At 44.4% G+C, this 27,994-nt stretch overlaps 1 protein-coding gene across 2 annotated transcripts; it reads right to left on the bottom strand.

Moving 5' to 3' along the window:
* Positions 1 to 7: 7 nt before the first annotated feature.
* HIPK1 (homeodomain interacting protein kinase 1) lies at positions 8 to 26,526 on the bottom strand. 2 transcript variants are annotated; one of them, XM_075443165.1, is made up of 16 exons: positions 26,412 to 26,526; positions 24,663 to 25,740; positions 18,927 to 19,050; positions 15,989 to 16,108; positions 15,142 to 15,228; positions 14,119 to 14,303; positions 13,637 to 13,799; positions 13,037 to 13,259; positions 12,045 to 12,166; positions 10,382 to 10,516; positions 7,676 to 7,818; positions 7,302 to 7,484; positions 6,532 to 6,747; positions 6,016 to 6,254; positions 5,484 to 5,620; positions 8 to 4,577 (listed from the first exon to the last, which is right to left on the bottom strand). In XM_075443165.1, the coding sequence occupies exons 2-16, from the start codon at positions 25,736 to 25,738 to the stop codon at positions 4,092 to 4,094; spliced, it is 3,639 nt and encodes a 1,212-aa protein (XP_075299280.1). In that variant the 5' UTR covers positions 25,739 to 25,740; positions 26,412 to 26,526; the 3' UTR covers positions 8 to 4,091. The 2 variants fall into 2 exon arrangements, with proteins under 2 accessions (XP_075299280.1, XP_075299281.1); XM_075443166.1 differs by having other exon boundaries at positions 7,676 to 7,815.
* Positions 26,527 to 27,994: the final 1,468 nt, after the last annotated feature.

Genomic DNA, 27,994 nt, shown 5'->3' with positions numbered 1-27,994 from the left:
AAATGAATGGAGTACAGAAAATTAACCCTTTTTATTGATGCATTGCAATTGTTCTACATTTTTACCATATTATGTAGAAAATACTTAAAATACAAGCTACTTTGTAAAACCAAAGACAAACATTGAATCCAAAGATAAACTATGTTTTCACAATGGACCCTTTTCCCATATAGTTAGTATTAAATTTTTAAATATCTATTTCTTTTGTTAAAATGATTTTTACATACCCCCTAAGTACATCAGCAATACAAACATAGATCAGTAATTGTCAGAAACTACCTGTATCTAGCGGCTTGTAAAAAGGAAGAGCACAACCATAAAAGAAAGTTAAATTTTACACAGTAACTAGCATATCAAATACATTTAATAAAGTAGGAATTCCATTGCAATATCAAGGATTCAAGCAGAAATACTAACATTACATATAATGTACTGCTACATGTAGTGAAATAGATATATTTCAAGCTGAATCTGAAATCACACATTATATAAAGTTTAGCAACAAACAACCATGTGGACATGCGGCACCATTCAGAAGTTTAAATAAAAAAGAAAGCAGGGCTGTGCCAATCCTGTCATTTAGAAGCAATCTAGTTTCATGTACTAAAAGAAATTGCTGAGTCAGAGGTAAATTACTGCATCCCATCAACTAGGTGCTAAGCCGGAAAGCCTCAGAAGTTGCCTCTGCGGTGGCTATCACAGCTGCAAATACAGGTCAGGTAACAGGAACAACTGATCTAACAGCAGAAGAATCACACAAAAGAGTCTAGATGGGACCATGCTTACCACGTGCTCAAAAACCGAATCCCAAAGTAGTTTTTGAAAAATTAAAGGACTCCCATTTCTATCCAGAGATAGCACATTTCATTACAAAATATGTGTAGCGGCTCTGACAGTGAGGAGATCCATTCTTTAACCTAATTTGAAGGCTGGATATGGATGGGAGGAAGGGATGTTTCCCCTTAGAGCAGACTACAATATACTTCACTTGGGCAACAGATACTGCGGCCAGACCAGTGCCAGCATGAAAACCAGGCCCTGCTGGGGCAGGGTTTTCTGTTTGCTTGGTTTATGCTGTGTATCACAGAGGAATTTCAGGGTAATCGACAACTTGTTTTAAATGGAGTAGGTTTCATTTTACCGGTGTCATTTCCACCTCGTCCTCCTCGTTCCAGCTCTTTTGGAAACTTGGACAGTGGAAGAGACAACACCATGCTTTGGGAATATATTTGATTGGGTTTAATTACTTATCAGAGACTCTAAAGAAATGGTCATTTTAATCTGCTGGGGGGGAGCAGGCAAGTTCTCAAAAGTATTAGCAGATTTTGCTAGAGGTCTTTTTTTCCTGTTGGGACTTCATGGAAAACACTTTACTATTTGTGAAACAGGGAATAACGTTTTCCTGAAACACAGGAATCGGAGCTTGTTTTGCCCTTCAATGGAAAGGCACAACTCTGTACCCAAGAGGTATCTCAAGGCAAGTACTGAACACAAGCAATGTAATAAAGTAAGAAAGTGCCTACGGCGACAAATAGCATCATTTACACCAGTGACGTGGCATCGCAAGATCGGTTGCTTATCTGCACACTTGCAGAAGTGCTCTGACTAAAAATACAATGAAGAACAACATTGCTAATGCTACCGTCCAGTTCCAAAGTCCTTGATCCCTCTATCGAAAGATGCCGTACCTTTAGCAGTTCATCAATTTCAGGTCAGTCCAGACTTTCTTCTACCAATAATGTGGAATTTCAGAAATGACTTTTGCACTTCTTGTCATATACCGGTCACAGAACGGGCCTCTTTCCCACTGGGACGGAACATAAACTGGGATTCAAGGTTGCCAAAACCTCTTATTGCTGCAGTAATACAACCGCTCGAGCCAGTTTATCATCCATTTGCACACGATACTTCGTCTACATACTGAAGAAATAATTCCTAGTACAAGGGACCCAAGAAAACAAAGTGTAGTTTAAGAACTGCACTGATTATCCAAAATGAGTATTTCCTCTAAACACTAACTAGGGCTACAGCTGACAAACCTTCCCAACAACTCCACATTAGCAGTAGCATTACAGAACTTTTTAATGGTATTATGTGCTTTACAGCAGGCTCTCTTTGGTATAAATATTCTGTCACCAAGCTAGCAATATTTTACAAGAAATGTCTGCTATTAACGTGGGGGAAGGTAACGCCATACTAATCTAATAAAAAGTGATTGCACGTATTTAATCACTTCTGCAATATTAGACTAAACATTCCAATGCATTCCCAGCACTACCTTATTCGAAATGCACTGACAGACATCTAACAGTACATGTGCCATTTCAAGGAAAAGCTTTAAGGAAACATCGCTTCACTCCAAACAAAAATGCAGCTTTTTATGATAGCATTAAAACTGAGAACAACGCACCTACGTGACATACTGCTGTTCTTGCTGTGATAAGCTTAGTGAATTGCTTCAATTCGACGGGGGCTTGCTGGTCCCTCATAAGGCAAGCTCACTGTAAACTCTAGTCACACTACATCATCATTTAAGGCACTACAATAAGGGGACACACCAAACAACTCTTCATCACACATACCTGTGCAAAACAAATCAGAAGGTATCCTTTCCTCTCATGAAGCTCTACTCCTCTCTCAGTGCTACAGTGATGAGCTCTAACCATTGCATTATATCACATACATTCCAACATGAATCAATTCATTTTGGTTTAAATACAAAGGATACACCAACTCCATCCCCAGGAACGTTTAAGAATCAGACAAACACTAAGTACAGAGTTCAAGTATAATCACTACACATTTTGATTACAAAGACAGAACATTTGGGGTTAGCAGGAAGTTTTGCTTGTTATATTTTTCTAATCAATATGTACATATTTCATTTTATGTAAAATATTAAAACACCACCAATACAAAACTTCTAAAATAGTTTAAATTCAGTAATAAACTTTAAAATCTGGATTTTTTTTTCCTTTTTTCTTTTTCTTTCTCTTTTTTTTTTTGCGATTCCTACATGCATGTACTGTATACAAGTCTTAAGAGCGCTTTAAAGTAGCTGTTGACATATCCAGGAGGATACGCTCACAGGAATATAAAAAGCTGTACACATCAATACAGTGATGTTACAATTCATTGTATTTCAAATTCAACTCCCTCCTAAATGAGTCATGTGAGGAAAAATATTAAGAAAAACAGAACAAAGAAAAGCCCTGTGCTTCTATGAAGGAATCCAGCTCCATTATAGGGCCAGCATCTATTAAGTCACAGAAACCACATTTTAGAGCAATGCTGCACTATTCATTCTCAACTGAAGACTACAGCATCCTGACAAAGCTGCTGAGTTCTGTTACACAGTAAGATCTTCAATACAGTTTGAAAAACTGAGAAGAATTCTGCAAAGAATGCAATAAAAATTCAGCTGTGTTATGGAGACAGAAAATTTTCAAGAAAACAAAACATTTCAGGGTTTACACCGACTCCGGAACATATAATGTTGCTAGTACCTCTACCTGTCCTTACGCAGAGAAGTAAACAGAAAACTTTGACAGTAACATACACGGAGATGTAATGGCTTTTGCAGAACCAGCAACTTTTTAGAGAAAAAGTGAATTAGACAACAAATGCTAAAATATTAAACTTGATTTTAAAACTGCCCCAGCAACATAATGAGATAAACGTGTCTTACATTTTTAGTGGCAACATGGATTTGTGCAAGCTGCTAAAATATAATCTGCTAGTCTGTTTAAGTTATACAAGTTTAAAAAGTCATCAGGATCTGTCTTCCAAGACACTGATTTTCTTTCCTCTTTTGATTAGCACAACAGAAAAAATTTAAATAAATGTGACCATGAACTTTTTAAAAGCATCTATAAAAAGTAAGTAAAATTTTTAAAACTTAATTAGTGACCCTTGTACTGGTGACAAAGCATGCTGCTCAGTTAGTGACTGAACTCACTAGAGACATTTTTGAACAACATACAACCAGACCAGGGGGAAACACAAACCAGGCAGTCATTACCAGGTAAAGGTTCACCTGAAATCCCTCTCCAATCTCTCAGGCCTATTGCAGGACAGTGCTTTACCAGGAACTACAAGTAGGAGTACTGGTTGATCTTTGTAGGGCTCAGCGGATATCCAGTGTAAATAGCAGATCCTCTGGAAGCACCAATATAGGACTGGGGAGCAAACTGGTGTTGGTACTGGGCAGGCGGAACATTTGCAGAAGTCAGCAGACTCGGACCAACACTCACAGGGACCTGGTGGACGAGTGTGCTAGGGTGGGCAGCGTACGTGGTGTGCCGCGAAGAGCCCTGAGGGGAGAAGAGGTGGGCAATGGAGGTGGTGGAGCCCAGCGTCGCAGCAGTGGTTGGAGCATAAGTGTACATGTGTGGCTGGCTGGACAGGTGGGCATTTGCCGTTGCTGCTGCCAAGTGGGGGTGCACTGGGCTGCTGTGCTGAAACGTGTAGGGAGCCTGAGAAATAGTTGACGTGAGGGGTGCCACATAAGCTTGCTGCCTACGTGGGACAGCATTTCCACTTCTCTCCTGTGAGGCCAGCACTGTTGTTTGCTGGTTCTGCAGGGAGAAGAAGTAAATAAGGTTAGTGGCTATCCTCAGGGAAAAGGGTGGTGGGCAGGAGGGGAACAAGGAAGGGTCAGGTCTGCTGGAGCCTCCTGATCAACACCTCCATTATAGCTGCAGGAACGACACTTCTGCAGATCCTCCCTTCCCAGCTCTGAAATCCTCACGTAAGTTTGAGGAGGGTTACTGCAGTTCCACTCAGACAAAGGTTACACTTTCCTCTACAATGGGATCAAACCGCCACACCTGGGGTACCACAGTACATGCAGTACAAGTGCAGGCAGGCCCTAAGACTGACCCAGCCCTTGAACTCCTTTCACACATCTGTTCTTCACCTCAGTGAGAGCGGCAGCAGGGCTGCCCCATTTTAGCACAACAAAGCCTGTCTTGTCCCCACAACAGAAACGAGCTGGAGGTGTAACACTTCCTCTCTTCTGAAAGGCTACTGCAGCTTGACTCAAAGATTCAGAGTAGTGACACAAATTGAAGTGAAACCAATCTCTGAAAGTTTCACAGGAAGTCAGGTGCTAATTGTTAGTCTGAGAGACAAGGTCCAGCCTTAACCTCCTGGTCGGGCCTTTGAGAGATCTAGAGAAGGAAGATAAAGAACAAAAGAATCTCCTGGCACTGTTGAGTGCCTTCAGTGCTACTTTAACTCAACAGCTGGATCCTGGTGTCGCTCTCCCACTCAAGTGGCAAGAATGGCTCACTGCAAGACAGGTGGGACTCGGAGCACAAACAAAGCATATGGACACAACCACGCTTCCTTCTCCTGCCCTCTGGCACAGGAACAAATTCTTTGCCTTGAGAAACTTTGCCAGTACTCCCTACAGTTTACCCTGCCCTGCCATACAGTAGTGTTTCATGTTCAAAGGTTGGAAAAGGTCACACAGTGCTTACCTGGCTGAGATTGAGAGGCTGCACACCATTTGTCACCACGCGGTGTGAGCGGTACCCGGTAGGTGTTATACAGCATCCTGATGACTGCCCACTCACAGAGGCCACTGGCTTGGTCTTACTGGTGCTACTCAGGATGCCTGAAAGATTTCAAAAGCTTAATCCATTCTTCCCTCTCACACACCATGCACTGTGATAACCAGCTTAGGTAAGCAAAGAATGCACAGGGACTATTTCCGTAACAGAGCCTTTTCTTCAATTATGATTTAAAATCTGATTGTACAGGAAATCATTGCGAATTTTTACAGATCTTTCTAAATGCAACCAAACATATATGAAAGGTAAATCTATCAATGAAACTGAAAACAGACCAAGGCTTGCACTCTCAGAACAGTAGCTGTGAAACCCGATGCTGAAGACCCGATGACCCGATGCAGATAGGCCCAAACTGTGAGGACAAAGCTCCCAGGGATAAGACAGCATCTGAGCCTTGGCAAAAACTACTGAGCGCAGTAACCTATGAGAGCGTACCTACCTGAAGCTTGGGTAGCTACAATGCAGTCATTGAGCTGTGTTTTCAGTGGCGGCACAATGATAGTCCGAGAGCTGGAGCTGTCAGCTGCTGCTCTGCTCGGCAGCTCCAGGGCACCACCTGTACTCCTGAGAGAGGAAAGCGGGTCTGTGGCATAGGGGCTGTTCAGGGAGGAGTCGGAATCAGGGGAGTCATTAACAGTAACGTAGCTGATGACATTGGACCTCTGCTTCATACCCAAACTGCAGGGGGAAGAAGAAAAAAAAATAAAAAAAAAAAAAATAAAAGGGGAAACATTCCAGCTTTTCCCAGAAGATACAAGAGATCTCCCTCCGGGATCTCACACCCTCCCTCCTTGTCAGAGGAAATTTTGACAGAGACACAAACAACAGAGCAGACACGATGCAGAATTTTCTGTCTTATGCAGCCTAGCCAGGGGTTTGCATGCAGTGTTCTCCACTTGATGCTGGAGCTGAGCTCAGGACAAATCAGTACTGGCTGCCTAAATGAACTTCCTACCTGGCAGGTTTGTATTTGCTGTCCTCTTCCTCATCAGTGTCGCTGCGAATGGTGATGACACTGACAGGTGGGCTTGGAGTGTCAGGGATCACAATGGGCTGGTGCTGCTCCTGCACTGGGATGAGCACGTTGGAAGAGGAGGAGGTGGAGCGCAGAGGACTGCTCCCAATGAGTGAGTAAACTTGGGGGGGCACAGTCTCTAGAGTCGAGCTGGGCCTGAAGGAAAACCAAAGCAGTATTCAGCTACGTGTCAGCAGGCTGGAACAAACCAGCACCAGTGTTAAGAACAGCCAGGCTCCAGCAGGCTGGAGCACACACAGAAGAAGAAATATCTTGAAATATACAGAGAACCTTGGGGCAGACACCAATACAGGAGAGGGCCTCAGAATGTACCCCAGTAGGGACCAATGCACTCAGTGATGCTCCAAACAGAACTCATCCATCTGAACACTGCCAGAAACCTGCCGTCCCTTGTTTGACAGATGTCAGTTCTGTCACCAAAACACCCTGAATGTGTGAACTCCCCTCTGACCTGTACAGTAAAGCACCTGGCCAGCCATGTTCCTTGCACTCTCACCACAATTAGTATCACTTATATCAGTGGCCACAGTACAGAGACTTTTTCCAAGACATCTTTAAAAGCATCTATAGCACATAAAAAAGTTACACAGACAATGCCTCTGTGATCAGAAGACCAGTTTTTCACACCATAAAGGCAACCTCCACAAACATACCCCCAGCCTTTCTAAGACTGGGAAAGGAAGCCTTACTTGGCTGCGCTTGGTGCTGGCTGCTTGTTCTTCTTTGCTGGAACATTGCTGCTTTGCTGCTGCCTAACAACATGAGCAACTCCAACATTCAGAGGCTGCGCTGTAGCTAATGTCACGTGGTTGGTCAGTAGTGACGGCTGTTGCATGAGAGTGCTATACTGACTTCCATGGGAATGTGCATTCCTGGGGCAGAAAAAAAAAAGAAAAAGACCCAAATCCCATGACTACACTGCAGGAACCACAAGCTGCACCAAGCCCCTCCACGATTCTAAGGGAAGGGAAAAATTCTGTGCATAGCAGGCACAGACACCACAGGTGCCACTGCAATGGCACATATTTCCATTTGTCAGTGTTGGACCCTGTGCAATCCCTACCTCCAGTCAGCTAATTGCTGGCTGCCGCCGATCGTCTCCGGAATCACAGCTGCTGGCTGAACAGAGTTGTGCAAAGCAACCCCTGGGAGCTGCTGCCAGGTGGAAGGAAGCAGTATCTGCTGGGTTCCCCCCGGCCAGGCCTGCTGCAAAACAACAAACAGATACACAGGTTCACTAGATTTCAGTTCCTACAGGTGGAGAGTGAGAGAGAGATTTGTTCCAAGCAATAAATGCACTCATGTAGATTGTTAGCTTGCAGAGATAATGGCACATCATTGCACTTTCTCAAAAGGTCTCAGTACAGTAACAGAACAAGAAAACCAGAGAAACAAGCTTCCCCTGACACTTTGCTAACCTTTTGTATCACAGATGTCACCTGGGGAAAAGAGTGTTAATAGTGTACTGCAGAATACAGCCAGATATTGTACTGCCAGATGCAGCGTAAGTGTTCAGGACTGTATCTGCATGTAAGTTTATGCACACTGCTCTGATGCAGGATTCCAAAATATGAAGCCAGTTAGGCACTTTCAGTTTTTCTGTCTTACAGGAATCGCATCGAGAGAGCTGAGACAGTGTTGTTATCACAGAAATTCAGCCCAAATCAACTAAAGTATTTACGAAAAGCCACGCCGAGAGAAACGTTTAGTTACAAGGGAGATACATGAAGATATTTTCAATTCATTAATATTATTAAAGTTCCTGTCTAAAATGACAAAATGCATTTTTCTGGGAAAAAGCCCAAACAAAACCCAAAACAAATTTGGCAGTACAATATTTCTATTTTCAAAATATATGGCTCTCTCTCTTGCAGTTTAAACTGCAAAACCATAAACACCTGCTATTTTAAATAAAATATTTCTGCAAGTAACAGATCCACTTATTATAAATACCAGTTCCAAACAAGAAGGCTTCAAAGCAGAGAACTGCTAAAACCTCTGCCAACATAAGCGGAATAATATTAAAAAAAAAAAAAAAAAAAAAAGAGAAATATGTTAAAAGTCACACCATGCGTCTTTCCAAAAGCCAACACCTGCACAAGACAAAGCAGAGAGTTTAATACAGCAAGATATAAATTCCCAATAAGAGGCAGAAATCGGGCCTTCCAAGCGACGAACTGTTTTGACAGAGGAAGGACAAAAATATGCAAAGCTTAGCAAATGGCTAATGCAAACTCAGGGGAAGCAGCAAGGGAGAAGTGTCGGAAGCACTAAAGGTGAGCAACTTCACGCCAAAGGCTCCCAGAATCCAAACAGAAATAACATGTCCTCCAGAGAAACTCTGAATCCAGGCTCACGGTCTGGAGACAGCTGGCTCTGATCTCCACTGCTGTACAGGGGAGTTGAACGTCAAGTCCACTGCACACATGCAGGAGAACAGAATTTGCCTCTTGAATCGAAAGCCCAAACACACTTTTGAAAACATCACTAACAACTCACTTGTGTCCCAAGCTCTGCTACAGTCACCTCTTGCCGTTTTCAGAGCCTAGATTGCAGCCTTTCAGCAATCAAAATTCAGGAGGAAGAAAGGGGATACATCCCTGGGTCTGTCTAGCTCAGAGCTGTGACCCATGAGAACCCCACTATCCTGCCTTTCCATCCTCAGGAACAGGGAGCTGTTAACTTGCTTCAGAAGAACTCAGCAGAGTGGGTTTTAATTTCAGTACAGGTATGACTCAAGCAAATTCCACTTCAACAGAGGTCTGCCTCTTGGAAGAAAATGACAGTCAAACTATCACTTTAAAGCCACAAGAAACAACATGGTTCACGTAATGGAATGTGCTTTGAAAGACATGTGAGGATACCAGCACTTAAGTGCACTGCGATGTTTTCATAAGCTTCACTGATCTGATTCTGGAGTTTTACAATGACGTCTTTGTGGCACTTGCAAAGTTGTTCTGATGCAGGTGCCAAATGAAGACAAAAAAGGATAATTTTGAAAACATACACTTCTTAAAGGTGTGTTTATTCCCTTCCCCCATCCTTCTTAAAAAATGTTCCAAATAGCCTCAAAGCTAGCTATTGCCATTTTGGATACTAGAGCTCACCTTTAATTTCAACCAAGAAATACATATGAACTGAAAGTGTCTGTGAAGAATGGCATCTTTATCTGGATGAAGCAAACTACCTGTGACTGGCTATAAATAACAAAAGGCCAGAAAATTATTGTCAATGTTAACAGAGGTTAAGAGAAATTGACTGCTAAAGCAATACATTAAAGAATTTTCTGTCATTAGAGATTTTAGCCTGTGCTTAATGACCTGAAACATTTCTACGTGCAAAGCAGCTCTACAGGTGTTGAAGACAAAAATATATGTCGCTAACTTGCCAAGTAGTTCAAATTCTGGCCATCCAGGTACCTGTAGCAGAGTCAAGCTAAAGACTGATACCTTTGTATTTAACAATCAAAAGGCAAAGATAGGATAGTAAGCGAAGAACAAGAACAATTACAACTCTTCTACAGTATAGCTTAGAAGAGCTTTATGATACTAGGCTACTAAAAAGTAATAGTCAATGCATCTGGATTCTTTACAGAGCCACACTAAACATCAGAGTCAGACAGTGCTTCAGCAATGTTGGGGAGGAAAACAACAAGACATTAAGATGTAGCAAGAACACAGCCACAAGATGGCACATGCTTCCATGCCCTCTGCAAGTCTAAGTTAAAACAAAAACTCAGTTAGTGAACACAATCAAGGGAGGCAATTACCAGTACTGCAGCCGTCTGTTCTACTAGCGCTGGCCGGCCGGCTGCGCAGTTCAGAGTAAAGGGGACCGCATACTGCGGCGTGATGGTGGCTACTTGAGGATGAAGAGTTGCTACCATTAGTGGTGTACAGCTTCCCTGAAATGTAGATCAGGCAGTGAGTGAAACACACGTACTGAGGCAGGATAAGTGGGTTCAGCAACAGGGCCAGAAAAGGTTTCACCTCACTGGCATTCTATGGTGCTTGAGCAGGCTCCAGAATTGTAATGGATGCAGTGAAACCAATACCCAGACCCTCCGGGCATGCTCCTCTAAGCAATTACATGTCCCTGAGGGGAACACAAGCAACAGGGCATTTGGGAACAGGATCTCTCCAACGACACAGTTAAAGAAAAAATGAGATAGTGTTCAGCTATTGATACTTTACTGGGTCTCAGAGAGCAAGTTACACTACATGCGCTGCGCTAACCATAACACAAACTGCACCCCTAGCAGGACACAGCGTTTACTATCGTACCTCCAAATTCACATACAGTACTCTTGGAAAAAGATAAGCTAAGGGATTTAACAGAAGGCACGGTAGGTCTTTTGTATCACGGAAGAGCAAAGCTATCTGTGATGAAACTACCAAGACACATACTAGTCCATCAAATGTCTAATTAAAATTAGATTCTCAGCGTGCAGTTTGCACTCTCAGGAAAAGCAGGGTTCGGATTCAGGTGGGCCTCCTTCATGTGTATTCTGCTTTTCGGATACTGTTACCTGTGTAATTACGCTAGACAAACGAGAGATCACAGAACACCACCAAAATTATTTGGACTGGACAATCTAAAAATTACTCCTCTACAAGTAGGTCAATAAGTACAATATTCTGCCTGGAGAGTAAAACTAATAAAGTATGTGTTAATGTCAGCAGAAACTAAATCCATGCAAATAAAAAAAGTGCACTTAATTATAAAGGCAATGACAACTTTTCCGTGAATAAAACCTGTGAATCACTGGGCACTCGCTATATATTAAAGCATTATTTTTTGAAAATAAAAAATGTTTTAATTTACAACATACTACTAATGTTCAAAATATTTTTAGAACTATTTGTGAATTTTGCTATCACATATTGTTTAAACTGCAAACAACAGAAATAGATATGTCATCGCTATACATCACAGTAACAATGTAACTAAGTGAGAAGGATTCAGAAATAATTTTTTTTATTTAAATACAAAATTTTAACATGAGTAATCTGTGCTGCCACTTCTGTTTACTGATTTGCTGCCACATTTTTAAAGTGTAGGCAAAAACATAAACCACTACCTATAAGACAGTGTACACCCATGAAAAAATACAGCCTGTTTTTAGCAGCTGAAAACTACTTATGTATTCCCATTATTAAACAAAACTCCTAAAACCAGGGAGGCACATGACATGAAATAGTTTAGACTTTAAATATTCCAGAACAACAAAACAAACCAAGAAAACACTGTCTTAGAAGCGATCTGCATTTAACCTTTCAGAGCGCTCTGAAGACCCCTGCATACACCCCAGCACCAGAGGGGCAGTCGGGTTCTCCTGGATGGTGGTAGGAATTGCAGTTAACTCTACGTTGGGTTTTTTGGTTTTGGAGGTTTTTGTGTTTGTGGTTGGGGTTTTTTTGTTTGTTTTTTACCTGTGTGAGAACTCCAGACTGGATCTGCAGTGGCTGTGCTGCAGGTGCTTGTGGTACAATTGGGACAGCGTTCTCCATCCTTACTGGGAACCCAGAATGCTTTGTAGTTGCCTGAAGTCCAGCTGCGGAGGACAAGAATACATCACTGCTAAGCTACTTTTTTTTTTTTTTTTTTCCCAGTTTCTTTCCAAAAATCAAATTCCTACCAGGTAAGGGCAGAAGACAGGGTCAGATGAAGAGAAAGAAAAGCTGTTCCCTTTGACAAAAGTATACTAATAAAACACCAGATGAAGTAAATACTTCTGCAGTCCCGGTATGCCAAAGGGCAATGATGGACAACCAGTCCTCAGAAGCTTGGCTCTGTTGAAGTCCATTGTCTTGTATCCAGAAACACAGATAACACAGACATCTAACTCAATGTTGCTTGAGACTAGGTTAAAAGTTTAAACCTTACACTATCAGTTCCCATTTCATATATAACACTCCATACTAACACAATCCAGATATAAGCATAAATAGAACTTTCAGGATTAATAGAGCTATGCTCGTGCTACCCTCACTTGACAATTTATTGCTAGCAAACTACACAGCTGCATCAATGCTTGTGAACTGAAACTCAAAGACCAGATATTCCCTCCTGACATACAAAACACAGCACGCCAATTTCTTATTTTCAGATAGGTCTGGCTCCTCTGCTCACTGCTTTCTGTGGAATGCTGTCGTGTTCAGTTTCAGGGGAAAAACTGGTTGAGCAACCAGCTGAATACTGCAACCTAGGCAGGCAAGATACTGTCACCTGTTCAAGCATGACCTGGAAGAGAACCACAATGTCTACACATGTCTGACCTGATTCTGCGCTTAGATCTCATTCAAGAGCACTGTGTGACATGCACAGAGTGGTCTTCTGTACCTTCTCAATTTACTGCAAATTACAACCTCTCATTTCTACCTAACTGAAACCACAGTATCATACAAAGTTTTCTTCTGCTTACTTTGAAAAGCAGGGGGACAAACTATGAACGTCTGCTGGAATGGGTCAGTCTGCGTGCAGATCTGCGTGGTTCCAGGCTGCAAGGAAACACTCTGCTGGGCCACTCCTGCAACCGGTGCTGCAGATGATGGATACAAAGCAGACTGATAGTTTAGCAGTGAGACATCCGAGTTTGCCAGCGAAAGAGTAGCAGCAGCAGTAGAATTGGAAGCCAATACACTGGCCTAGGGGGGAGGAAAAAAAAAAAAAAAAAATCAGATTTATTACTCATGCTTGCTATAAAACAAACAACAGGAACCATCAGCATTATACTACAAAGGAAGCACCAGGAAAAAGTTTCAGGTAAAAAGGCATAAGACAACATCGGAGAAAAAACATGAATTGCACCAGCTTTCTTACACTGCTGGAACTGACAGGTAAATATGATTAGGTGAAGTAAAGAGACTGCCTGAGCTTCAGAAAATTAAATTTCAAGACAAGACTACAAATTCTGGAGAGCAATTTAAATATACTATTTTGCAGAACAGGATTTGGAGCGAAGGCACAAAATTAGACTACTCCATTTCTTCGATTAGTATAAATCAGCTAAAAGATGCTATACCTGATTGTGTACTGTATTGAGCTGGTTGTTAAAGCTCATTGTCAGATTTGTGCTTGTATTAGGAGCAACGTGAGTTGTGAATGGGCTCTTAATCTGATTCACTGTATCATACATATTAACTCTTCGCTTGCAGATCTCCATATTCTGAAAGCAAGATTTCACACTGAAACAGAATGACAGAAGGAAAATATCAGATATGTAAAAACAGTACAACAGAGACATGACAGTTTCCCAACTTTATGCACATGCCTTTATGTCCAGGGTTTTTTCTTTTTTTCTTTTTTTTTTTTTTGAAACTAACAAAGAATGTCCTAAAACACCAAAAAGGAAGCTTATGAACATGCCATTCCTTATACATGCCATTGCTAATTTCAGATCAGCCAGAAACTGCAGAAAACAACATTGACAGAAAGCAGAAAAGCGCTACTCTGTGTTTCCAATTAGTCCTCCTGATACAAAAGAAGAAATCTAAGGAAGCCTACTGATTACTGTGTGGGAAATCCAGTAGATGTGTCATTGTAACAAATGGATGGTTCAAAGTCTTCAGTGGAGTAATTCTCTTATCTGCATCAATTGTTAGCATTTTCTTCAACAAATCAATATATTCCCTTCGGTCAGCCTTCTCTGCCAACATGTCAGTCCCTTCTAAGTCTGTAGACATATTCACCTTGAAGACAGAAGGAGAGTAGTTTACACAAACATCACATTAACTGCTACCTAACAATTCAGTAATTTCAAAACATGCAAAAATATTTATTAAGCATTTCTGTCTCTTAGCCTGCTTAATTTTAGGTCCTACAGCACTAACACAACCTTTCCCTTGCTCTTTCTATAAAAGGCAATCAAGCTTACACATGGAATTCTCATCTCAACATGAAGTTGGTCTGTTAAATAGATATCAACCAGGTTTCACTCTCCACTGCTTGGCAATATACTCATTTTTGTGTGGGGCTGTAAGGGGCTAGCAAATCAGAATGGCAACATTTTACATTCTCCACACGTATAAAGTGATGATAACAGCTACAAAAGCAACAGAAAATTGAGACCAACATATTTAAGATTCAGGCCTCATGATATTAAAAACACTCAGATATTCCTTCATTTTACCTCTGAAAACAGAGTGGAAAAATAGAATCATCTCTAGTTCCTGTCAACATTTCCAAAGTCAAATAAGAGGCCTAATCCTACAAACACATCTGGAGGGGCTTAGCTTTCCTAGTGCTTGACTACTCTAGCGATAACAGGCTAAGCACACTTCTTGCATCTACCGGATCAAGGCCTAAGAAAAAACACCAAGAAATTTCTAACAGTTTCATAATTAACATTTTGATAGTCTTTAACACAGCGATTTCTGATGCAAATTGGCACCACGGCAAACCTACGTCAGTGTTCTCAACAGCCTGTGGAAGAGGACTGCTCCAGCACAGGAGCCTCATTTTTAGAGATCCCAATAATGTATGTAATTAATATGACTGTTTTCTGTGTGTTACAAGATCTCCACACACCTGCGCCATATCATCCAAACAGTTGAATATATATTTCCGAGCTTCTTTTGATTTTATTCCTGTCTCCAACTCATGTTCTTCTGGGGTCTATAAAAGAAAGCATTTGTTAATATAAACTGAGATATCACATATTGATAAAGTAGCAAGAAAAGAGCCGAGCCAAGTGATCTTTTGCCTGTTTTCAGACAAATTGCATGCCAGTAGGCCAAACCAAAACAGCCATGGGTTCTCATTTCCTCAGCTGGAAAGATCATTCATTGCAAAGCTGAATTAACAACAGGATGACTTCATTTCAAGGCTTCTTTAGGTAGTGCATTAGCCAGAACTGACGATTTCTGATGTAGGAAGCAAAGAGGCTATAAGTATTTTAAATCCCTTTTTTACAAAGAAGAAAGGCAAAATTCCCTTCCTTTTGCTGCTCAGCTTTAAAGGCAAATCGAGCATACATCTGATTCTTTCCCGTCCTCTGCCAACACACAAATAGATTTCTGTTAAACTAACAAAGACCATGATGAAATACTCCCTATTTTACTCTTTGTATTGTCAGGAGATGACAACAAGATGGTATACTTCACCAAGACTGAGTAGGCCATAATAAGTACCCATTATCTCAATTACTTTAACACCCACTCTGTGCCGGTACTATCATGCACAGCTGCTACTGTAGATGAGTACCAGAAGGTCTGTACAGTTTCTGAAATGAAATACACAGATCATCTATATCTGAACAGCATTTCAGATCCAATCGTCACTCAGAATGTTTTCACAGCACACTAAAACTAAGTGTGAATTTATATCAAGTCCTCAATGAACAAAACAAAACTGGGAATTACAAAGACAGACAAACCTTTAACCTCCACAGTGGATATCCCAAATTTGGATCTCTGTTAAAAAACCTGCTTGTTTTCGTTCCCGCACTGAGAAGATACTCTGCTGGAAGGCCTTGAGTTTGTGAAATATAACGAATCTAGGAAAAGAAAATTAGAAGAATGAGTGCTCCAAATATAAAGAACTTTTAGCTAACGGAGTAATTATCAGCCAGGTTTGTTCACAGCGAATAGGAAACAACCTGTAAATAAAGAAGGTCCAGATAACTGAAACTGCAAAATCAAAAGAACTATATCAGGGATTTATAAGGACACTTCACTTTTTCAGTACATTATCTGCAGAAATTTTAGGTTTTAAACACATTGTTCTTATTTTATGGAAATATTTTTTTGTCCAAGCGTATGTGAGCAGAATGTAAGCTTTTGAGACATGGATAAAGTAACACCAATAGTCTTTAATATCAGCAATGTATGAAGTACACAGCTTGAGAGAAAAATACCACAGAAGTTATGATGTATGTGTGTATAATTAAAGGCCTAAGTATCCAAGCAACATTGCTGTGACGTGGCCACAGGTCAAGCAAGGGGATTCTGCCCCTCTGCCCCGCTCTGCTGAGACCCCCCAGGAGTCCTGTGTCCAGCTCTGGAGCCCTCAGCACAGGACAGACCTGGAGCTGTGGGAGCGGGGCCAGAGGAGGTCTCAGCAGTGATCAGAGGGCTGGAACCCCTCTGCTGGGAGGGAAGGCTGGGAGAGCTGGGGCTGGTCAGCCTGGGGAGGAGAAGGCTGCGGGAAGATCTTACTGAGGCCTTTCAGTATTTAAAAGGGCCTTATGAGAGAGATGGGGATGGGCTTTTTAGCAAGGCCTGTAGCGACAGGACAAGAGGTGATGGTCTTTAACTAAAAGAGGGTAGATTTAGACTGGATGCAAGGAAGACATTTTTTACGCTGAGGGTGGTGAGACCCCAGCCCAGGCTGCCCAGAGACGTGGGGAATGCCCTGTCCCTGGACCCATCCCCGGCCGGGCTGGACGGGGCTCTGCACACCCTGCTCTGCTGGGTGCTGTCCCTGCTCGCTGCAGGGGCTGGGCCGGGCAGCCTTTAAAGATCCCTTCCAGCCCAAACCGTTCCATGAGTCTATATACTCTAGGTACATGATTTGAGAACAATGCCAGGGGAAAACTACTGCGCAAGGAAGCAAGACCAAACTTCTTAACACAATCACATTCTTACATCGTCAGAAACATTTAAAATACTTCACGTCACAAAAAAATGGCTCAGAATTTTGGAAAATGCACCTGAATACTTGTCACGGTATCAATAAGACACTGGCAGAGAGCTAACAAATAAAAAGGTATGCTCAAAAGGAAAGAAAATAGCAAGTTATGAAAAAACACAATAACAAGCTTTTTGAAATATTCCAGATGTTGCTCAATTGCTAATGCTATTTGCTCTCAAGACGTACAGTGAGAAACGTGACGCTGCCTTTGTCATGACTCTCCCCTCAAAGGAATCTATTTAAAAGTTTAAGAAAAAAAAATTGGTAAGTCTGATTTATAAAATGAAGATTGGAAACTCAGTGTTAAGGTAACTAGGCTTTGTTTGAATTATCAGTTATAGATCTTTTAGTATGTTTCATTTATTATTTGCACAAGTCCTGCTATTCCACTGTACCAAAACAGCCGAACACCATGGGACACTTAACTCACCGTTATAGCTTGTGATCCACATGAATTTATTGACAGTGTGGATCTGAAGTGTCTGCAGGTGAGTATTTTTTGTACCTACACAATAGTCCAGTTAAGAGTTCTGCTATTTTTACCAGACATAACTCTTGCTTTACAGCCAAAGGGTCTTTAAAAAACAATTGTAAATCCCATCCCAACCCATTAACTCATTCCGGAAGAGGTCCTCTCACAAGTTCTGCCTGAGCTTTTACTCGCTGCTGCAGAATCTCAGAAAACTTGAAAGCAAGCCATCTCTAGTTTTCAAGGGCAATTCAGATACCAAAATCAACCACATGAAGTCACACCTCATGCTGCCTCACAAAGAACTTCAAAACCCTGTCTACTAGGCAATGGAAAAAGCACCTCCTCCCCACTCACCTACATGACTAGATAAGGTTCTCAGAATTACACAAAACTTAGTGTGCAAGGAAACCACCATGCTGTACCTCAGTTATTTTCTAACTCATTCTGCTCATTAAGGTATCACTGTGTTTCCTCTGGAAATTTACAGTGCCGGGAAGATGTAACACAAGTAAGTTTTCAGACCTGGTAAGTTTTCATGTATTTTATCACATAAGAAAAATTATGCCAAGCACTGTAGCAAGATACCACCATAAAAAACACAGTGGAAAAGTTACCCTCAAAAGACTTCTCCTATAGACTTTTTGTCCTTTTATAGGCAACCAACCAGCCCAGGTAATAATGCTAATTATCCATGGAAAGAACTAATGAGTTCAAGATGCCTTTTAAGACTCCTGCCCTTCTATTTCAGAGACAGCTTGGGGCCCACAAATTTGCATTAAAAATGAGGGCTGCTGTAGGTATTAACAGGAGAGGAATGATAGGCTTGCTCTGTCTCCACACGGAAAAACTGCCCTCATGGTGAAATCATAGAGGACATTTCAAGTCAGGACACACACCTCACTTCTATTTTGACAGGAAGGTATTTCAACAGTTTTTGGGTTTGGAAGCCAGGGGGTTAACTGTAAATTGACTCTATATACTGGACAAGTACATTCAGCTCAAGTGAAAGCACACAGAACTCCATGCTCTCCTGTACACCAGAGACACAGAGGCAATGGGAATATCACAGAAGGAAAATGAACTTAAGATGGCAGACAACAGCGATTCGTACTAGATTAAAATTGACACAGGATACACTGGGTTCAGAGGGTCTGAACGCAGATCATTGTGGTTTCATTTGAACATCCCCACACGGGCCCCGCACTCTCACCTGATCATACTCAGATGCTCCTGGATACAGAGGCCAGCCTAGGAACAGCTCCGCTATAACACAGCCCAGTGACCACATGTCAATAGCTTCACAGAACGGTAGACCCAGTATGATTTCAGGCGCTCTGTTGAAATTAAAAAAAAAAAAAAAAAAAAAGTAAAGTAAAATCTTTCACTCTGAAAGCATGCGGTTCCTTCCTACAAATTGCTCTGGACATCCCCTCCTCCTCTCCTCCAAGCACAAGCGTATCTGTGTGAAACTCAGTGGTTCACTTTAAAGCAGAACATGCTTCCTCAAGTGGCCTAACAGATCCCAACCTTTTTATCACTTAGTGGCATGGCTGGATGCATTTTATTGCCATGATGCCCTCCAACTCCTAGGTGGCCTTTACGCAACTGTGACACGAAGTTACACCCCCAGTAACCAGTTTAATTATTCCTGACAGTATGCATGGTGTGAGGTGTCCCTGACACAGCACACAGCCTACCCTATCAGAACTGTGAAGAAAAGTTCTGGCAAACAGTGCTCAGATTTTTTTCAGAAGGAGGTCTCATGATCCCAGGTAACCAGCTGCAGAAGGCTACCTGTTTTCATGGGGAAAAGAAGAGCATCTGCAGAGCCAGAAAAAGGAGCTCTTCAGAGAGCTGCTCGGTTTCTCTGTCTGGAGAGTTTTGAGTTTAAAAGGGACAGAGAGAACATAGCTGGAGATAGCGATTGCTTTGCAAGGTCGTGTTACAGGTTTCTGTGCACTGAACCACACCTAATGCAAAATTTACCTGTCTGGCCTAGCCTTCACAAGAAGGTGATAAAAAAACTCAAAACTGCAAGAATGGTTTGCTTCTGCAACAGGCTGGAATTTCAGGGAGATTTCCATCTGGAACTGACTCACGACACAAAAGGATGCTTTAGTACAAATCTTCACCTACACAAAGTTCTGAAACAAACCGATGCCGTTCTGTCAGGCAAAATTCTGGTCATACATTTGCATACAGTATAAAACCCAAATGCTTCAAAAACCATGTGAGCTGGTGTGGGAATTTACCCTGGAAAGGACAGGAAACATGAAAACCGTGATGATCTTCATGCATAACTAACACAAACACAAAGGAAGACAGAAAAGTCCTCAACTCCAGGCTATCTATTTTCTGGTCTTGACTTGGATAGCATGCCGTAGGGCTTGCGTGACATTTCCTGTGTTACAGTGTGGATATTTCTGTTGTTAAAAAAGGCTCTGAAACCAGTTCTGATCCTTCTACAGAATTCTAAAAAACAGGGCTTGCATAATGCACAGGTGTTAATAGATCTGACACTCACCCTCCTCAACTGTCCAGCCTGAATGTACCTCCCAACTGTTTGTACATGGCAATACGTGACTCTCCAATTAATCACCCTTTGTGCCATGGCGACACAGACACAGCTTTTGGTTTATGTGACTACACAATTACCATTAGCCAGTCTCCAAAACAAATGCACTCATCCCAGTTGCCCAGTCACAGTGCTCCTGAGAAAGCACAAGATTTATCAAAAAACACAGATAGCTAAACCAGCTGTTTGCTGCAGTGAGGTCATACCTATTCTCCACCGTTCAGCTTTACAGCAAGGAGGTTCTTCTACCATGTCGGAGCCCCAAAAGCAGAGCCATGAAATAGCTTCAGTAATCAGAATAATAGATTATTTAAGCTAGGACATTCTGACACTCGTTCTACTTGACACTGATCTGTGTCTACCTTCGTGTTTGTCTATCCTCGGCAGCAGTCAACTTTGGAATGGTTTCACAAATGTAAAAATATAAAACGATTACGCAAATATGATAAGTATCTGATATTTGAATGTAGAATGTCCTGCTAAGCATTTATATTTTAAAGAACTATGCTAGAATAGATCCAACTTTCTATAGGCTAACAGGTGCAAAGAAGAGGAATCCACTTCCGCAGTACTTTGGTCTTTGTAAGCAGAGCAAGTATGAAGCAGTCATTCACACAGGATTTTCAGAACCCCACGTGCCATTAGTCTACTTGTCATCATCAACAAACTGTATTGATCCTCTTGATTATCCTACTTACGCAGGAATTTCTCATTCAGATAGGACCCAAACCTGTCATATAAAGAACCCTGCATGCGTAAGCTTCCTTGCTTTAGACTGGCAAACAAACTAAAATATAAGTGGCTTGTGGAATAAATAAAGCATGCTAATCCTTCCCAAGTGCATTAAAATATCCCACCAATTCCAAAGGAAAGAGAGATGACTGGCAACAAAGGCTGGATGTGATAGTTTGTTAGTCTTTAACTACACACCGGAACAGACTTCGCCATTCTGAAGCCTCAATACCAAAATGACAGCAAGTTGAACTCTACGCATTTTATTCCCTGAAACTTCATAAATTTACTTCTCACAAGCCACCTGATTTCATTTTGGTTGCAGGACAGAGTTGGTAAATCAGAATCTCTCTCATCTCCTTTTACACCACTATAATTAGTGGCCTTATGAGATGTGAGTTGAGACAGGACAACAGGCAGAGGTCACTTTCATAGCTGGTCTGTCAGAGATTACAGTGATTTTACCATCTGAAGCTCTCTGAAATACAAATCAACAACATTCTTTCTCTTCATACAAGCTTGCCAAACTCTGACTTCCAAAGTTGGCAAATATGCTTAGGCACTCTCAGAAGAGAGAGGATTCACAGCAGTAGCGGAAAAATCCAAGACTTACTTTTAGCATTTCAAAACACACCATGTTTAAGCATGGGTCCTCAGCCCTCCCCTTTGTGAAGAACGATGGTAATATGAAGCTTGTACAACTGCAACTAGCAACGCACGGAATAACATGATCACTACTCGGAGATGGATGAGCAAGCAGGGAGTTAGATTTGGCAGCACGCACTGCTGCTTCCTAGGCCAACATGAGTGGGACAGAAGTAGGTCGTGTAGCCCAAAGCAGAGGTAAGAAACAGATACTACTGCACTCTGCAAGCTCCCTCAACACTCCCTGCCACCTTCTCACAGTCCAGATCGTTCACTCCTTCAGCTCGGTACCTTCAGTTTGCTAGGTGCCTCTACACTGACCCACATGAGACGTCAGGAGGCAGGGATCTGAGCAAGACTCACACGATGGCTGTACTGACATACAACATCAGACACGAGTAAACCTCACTCTCTGAACAGCAGGGAGATCAGTCTTCCCAGGGATTTTTCATTTTTGCAAGCTGTCTGCTTCCTTCTATTGTTTGTCCTCCCCAGGAGAACAAAAGCATCCATACCCTTCCACACCTGATGTTACAAGCAAATACTCTGGTTTTCAGGTCAGGAATTGCTGCTAATAGATCTCACGACTGCCACAGTAACTAGTCGCTGCATAGAAGCACGACTGACAGAGTTACGTCTACTCCTGGTCCATGCCTGGCTTCAGAGCCAAAGAAACCTTCATGGGCACGAGAATCCTTCACACTTTCAGTCAACCATGCCACAGCAGTAAAACTGCCCGTCTTGACCGGGGTTACACTGCAGAGGCGGCAGCAATGCCTGTGGAGAGAGGGAACCTGCCTCAGCCTTCACACACTTGTCCTGACAAACCCATTACTACATCCCGACTGGACGCATGGCTCCAGCAGCGCCATAGAGACTGACGCAAGCTGTCCAACTGCCAGCAGTACAATCAGAACCTGGAGTGAGCAGGGCTGTCGGACAAGATGACCTCCAGCAACACTGAGCATAATTAATAAAGGAAGGTATTTCCTTCAGGGCATATATATCAGAAAAATCACCTTACAGTACTGAGTTTGGCTGGTTTGGATGTCTCTACAGGAGACAGAGGTTATGCAAGTGCCAGTAACAGGTATTAAAAACAAAAAAAGTGAATACAGAATGAGAAATTTATTTTTAATAGATGGCAGAGAACCAAATGAAGAATTGGGCCATACTGTTTTATTAAACACAGCATCGAAAAAATTTCCAACTTGGAACTCATCCGAACACTAATTTACTGTGAATATGGTTAAAGCAATCCAGTTCTCCCACAACAAGCTGGTTTCTGCACCATCTCCGTAAGTTCCTAGATTATGGATTTTAGTAATTATCACCATTAAACTAATTACATATCACTAAATTCTAGATTTCCCCATCACAGCATTCTTAACTTCAGTCAAGCAGAGTCTTAAACACCATCTAATCTCACGTTATTTGCCCTTCTGGCAGCGTCAGTCACCCCGCGTCAGGGAGGCAGAAGTGGCTCAGAGTTCAGTGCTGCACACAAAGATGAAGCACACAGCTTCCTTCCCCTTGAAGACACTTATGATCCCCTGCTGCTTTTGCCTCGGCCAAGTCTGGGTTTTGCAACATCAGAGACTAGAAAGCACTATGTGCCTCCCCAAACTGCTCTGCTCACACGTGCTGCGAGTCAGATAAAGCACACTCTTGATCAGCAGTCACCTCTCTCCATGCAGCAACAACAACATTAATAATGCATTTTAGACAGTGAGCATTTTAACAGAGCTATGATGCACAGAAGAAAACTGCTTTACAAAAAATAACAATCTAGTTTAGAATTGTAAAGAACAGTGCCAGCAAGAAGAGTGAACACAATGAGGAATGGATTGAGAAAAGTCTACATCACATGAAAGAAATGGCACAGAAAGCTAGTACTCTGTGTTACAGGGAGTAAAAAACAAAAAACAAAACAAAGGGGGCAAGGATACAGGGAGTATGAGGAACAAACAGAACAAGCCTACAACATGCCCCAGCTTTAAACTGAAGCTAGGAGGACGGGAAAGACATCAAACAGGGCAGAGACACAGGGTGGGGTGGAGTGTCTCGAGTCCTTCGTCTGGTCCCAGCTGGAAGGACTAGATACTAGTTACGTTTTGCATCAAGTGAGCTCACATTCCACTGAAAGCAACCCTGACAACACAGCACAGACTTTTTCATGTCCTTTTGATGCTAGAAGTTCTTTCTGTACCCATTTGTTGAAGCCTCCTGCTACTTATATTGAAATACAGACTATAAACAGAACCAAGCTGGAGGAATAATTGGGAGAAAAAGCACACAGCTTGCTTTAGCTACACAGTTTCTGAGTTTTAACATTTTTGTCCATAGTTTATTCTTAATTCTTAGACTGGAGTAGGGTAGAAGCCATTTCTACATCTTGCTAAGGGAAGCAGAGATCTCTCTCATCACTATTTTAAAAGAGCTACAGGTCTCATGAAAGCGTGACTTCCCAAGGGTTGATACAGGAAGTCATGTGCTCATGAAGTGGGTTCAGACAAAAGATGGAACCAGAAGAAACAGGATAAAAAGAAACTGGCATCCCTTTGACTTCTCTCCCTTCTAAATTATCATTGTTAACGGAATACTTTCAGACCACAGCAAATAATCCAAAATGCACTACTCACTAGTACCATACTGCTTCCCCAGTTTGCTACTTCACACATTGTCACAAACTAGTGACAAGGTAAAATCAACATACTGCACTAATCTGGGGTAAGAGGAAGGTACTGGACCACATATTATGTCACACTTGCAAAGCAGAAGCTCTGCTTATTTAGATACGAGTTTCAGAAGCTATCTCCAGGAAACATGCAGAACAGTGGACAGGCTGCTCACTTCCTCCTCCCCCCTCAACTGGGAGCAGACGTCATGGCAGAAGAGCTAAGTATTTGTAGAAGCAAACCCCTAGCACCCCATTAGGATCAGCTTTTCTTTGCTTGCGCAGCGTACGAAAGTGAGCATCATGTCAGTACTTACCTGTAATAGCGCGACTGCAAGTAAGTGGAGCACACTGCTTTAGACACGTGGCTGGCTGAACCGAAGTCTATCACTTTCACTCTGTAGGGCTGGCGCGCAGGATCCACCAACATGATGTTTTCTGGTTTCAAATCGGCATGTATCAAACCCAGGCTCTTCAACTTCATCAAGGCAGTAGCCACTTGCTGCAGAATTGGCCGGATGTATTTCAGGGGCAACGGACTGAACTTATTTTGCTTTAAGAAATCATATAAGTTCTGTTCTAGCATCTCAAATACAAGGCATGTATGATTCTTGTGTTGAAAGCACTCGTAGGAGCGAACAAAGTTATATTCGTCAGCATTCTCACTGCTCAGGCGAGAGAGGATGCTCACCTCTATCTGGCCCTGCCTAGCATAGGAAGGATGGTTCTTCAGGATTTTGATAGCTACAATCTCCTTCGTGCTACGTTTCCAGCATTTCGCCACCTGCCCAAACGTCCCTCGGCCCAGGAACTCCAGGACCTCGTAGCTGTTTGTCATAGAGCACAAGATCTCATGCTGGACCAGCTGATAATCCCCTTCACCACTGGAACTGCTGCTTTTGGTGGTTACCGTGGTGGTCGTGGCCGCAGCACCCACCGCAGGTCTGTTTTGCAGCATGAGAGGTGGATGTTCCTCAATTATCTGCACACTACCGTTGCTGTCAACCTCTTCACTTTTCCTTTTTAATCCACATTTTTGGTACGGTTCCAGTAAAGAAACGTTGCTCCTATGCGTTAGGGTTTGGCTGTTCTGGAAGGATGCCGTTGCACTGCTGCCTGTGCTGTCGGCTGCTGTAACCACAATGTGCTCAACTGAGGGAGCAGGGAGAAGGAGGTTCTGATCGTAAGCAGGGATGCTGAAGTTGGCTACCTGATGAGAGGAGCTTGCTTGCCCTTGAGCCGCTGGGAGGTTTTTGCTGTGGGTATAATACTTGTCGCTACTGCTCTGTCCTGAAACATCCCAGACAGAGGGCTCCACTTTCAGCTTCTTGGCACTGCAGAAGGCACTCGAGGATACTGACGGAGGGGAGAACACCTGCAGCTGTGAGGCCATACCTGAAAAGGGGGAGGAAAAGTCATTAGGTCTGCTCAGTGCCAGCAGGTTGCAATGGAACAAGATCCTCCATCGGCACAAGAAACGGAACAACAAGCGTTTTCCTAAGCACCATAAGATGCCTACCACCTCAGAAGGCAAGCTTTTGAACGGCTGATCCTAAGGGCATCCACGGAGCGAGGCTCTCCGGTGGGGTTACTGCACTCCACCTGACTGCCTGCAGCACACGGAGCAGACAGCTCTCTGCCCGGCTTCCGAAGGGATAAAGCACTCCCAGCGCGAGGTGGGAAAACAGCACTGAGGAACGGAAGAGAGCACGGATGCGGGAAGAGGCTCAGAAAATTACGGGCCTTGTCCCTCCCCCCGGAACTGCAAGGACGGGGCCAACGGGACCTCAAAGGCGGCCAAGCAGAACTTCTGCGGGGAACCCGCCCGGCCAGCGCCGCGACCCGTGCACGACGGCGGGAACGCGCCGCCCGCCGCCGGGCCGAGGGCCAGGCCCCGCCGCGGGCGCGCAGCCACCGGCCCGGGCCCTCCCTGCCCCGCCGGCTCCGGCCCCGCCTGCCCCGGCGCCGGGGCCCCCGCGGCGCCGCCCCGCCGCGTCCCGCCCGGAGCGGGCCTCCGAGGCTCTCCGAGCCCGCCGGGCCGCGCCCCGCCGCCCGCCCGCACTCACCGCCGGTGGGGAGTTCTCAGCCGCGGGCCGGACCTGCCTGGGGGACACACGGGGGTGCGGAGCCCCGCAGCGGGCGCATCATAGCCCCGCCGCGGCCGCCGGCCCGGCCCGCTCGGCCCGCGCACGCCGGGGGGAGCCCCCAGGCCGCTCCGCCGCCGCCGCCAGGCTCCGCCGCGCCCTCACGGCCCGGCCGGGCCCCCCCCGCCCCGCGCCGCGCCGCCGCCCGGGCCCGACCGCCCCCGCGGCCTCGCTGCGCTCCCGCCGCACGGCTCCGGGCCCCTCGGCCGCCCGCGCCAGACTGAGCCAGCCGAGCCCCGAGCCGGCCAGGCGGGCCGAGCGCCGAGTCCGCCCACGTGACCGCGCGCGCCGCCGCCGAGACACTGCGAGACGGAAGGGGCGGGCGCTGTGGCCGCTTCCGCCGGGCCGGGCCGGGCCTGGCAGCGCGGGAGCCCCGCGGGTCGCGGCCTGTCTCCCGCCCGGGCTGGCGGGGCTGGCCGCCGGTGCTGCGGCGAAGCGGCTGCGCCGGGGCCGAGGGTCACTCCCGCCCCGGTATACGGGGCCGCAGGGGCCTTCCCGCCGCCCGTTCCCCTCCCGCTAAGCGAGCGCAGGAGAGGCCGCGGCTGCCGGGGCCCTGCTGGGTGCGTGAGGGGGAGGCCGGCCGGGCCGTCCCCTCCCAGCGGGGCCTGGGCGAGCCGGGTCGGTGTCGCCACGTCCTTTCGTTCAGCCTCTTCCGGAGCCAGAACAATCCGCAGGGCCGGTTCTGGGCTTTCTGTCTGCCGCTTACAGCGCTGCAGAGTGTTTACACACGCTTCTGCCAAAATCTCAGGAACTTGCACAGCTCCGTGTTTACCCGAACAGCAGAGCAGCAAGGATGAACTTGCACCTTTTAACGAGCATAAAGAATCAAGGCTAGCAGTTTGCATCCAGATGGAGGTGATCAGTGGAAAAAAAGAATGCGTGGTAAAAAAAAACAAAATACCTTGATCTCAGAATCCACCGTTTGCTACAGTTAGATCGTTACAGGCAGGGATGTGAATATGGTGAAAGATGGAGATGACACCAGGCCAGCAAAAGCCACCGCACGTCATCATCTTGGGCGTTCTGAGGCTGTTGGAAACCCAGTCTGGTAACTCTGGAGCGTCCGTTAACGGGTCACTGCGATCCGGGGCTGGAGCGGTGACACCAAGTTAACAAAACCTTGCCTATGCATCCCTGCGTGTCGCAGCACGCTTAATAACGCAACTTCCCTGAGGGCGTGCCGGGTCTTGGGCCTTGGGCAAAACGCTGAGTTCTAGCACTAAGCAAACTGTGCGCTGATCAGGGATGGCTGTGTGTTCGTCTGTAAAAAGTACCCAGTAATATCTGCTACGCTAAAACCACGAGGACAGAAGTACTGCTTTGCTGATCCTTCTGAGGCGCAGAAGGAAACTGGCCCCCTGCGACCCCTGAAAGCAACGTAAGCGCCAGGAGAGCCAGCGCTGCTGGGGACTGAGCCTTCACAGCATCCCCTGTGCCGCTGGCAGAGCGCGGCCGGCCCGACAGTCGCGGCGGCTCCAGCCGAGGCCTCCACCAGCAGCACAGCG

Source organism: Opisthocomus hoazin, chromosome 25 (assembly GCF_030867145.1).
Source record: "Opisthocomus hoazin isolate bOpiHoa1 chromosome 25, bOpiHoa1.hap1, whole genome shotgun sequence".
Taxonomy (NCBI): Eukaryota; Metazoa; Chordata; class Aves; order Opisthocomiformes; family Opisthocomidae; genus Opisthocomus; species Opisthocomus hoazin.
The sequence above is the reverse complement of the archived record's forward strand: the minus strand, read 5'-3'. Positions and strand labels throughout refer to the sequence as shown.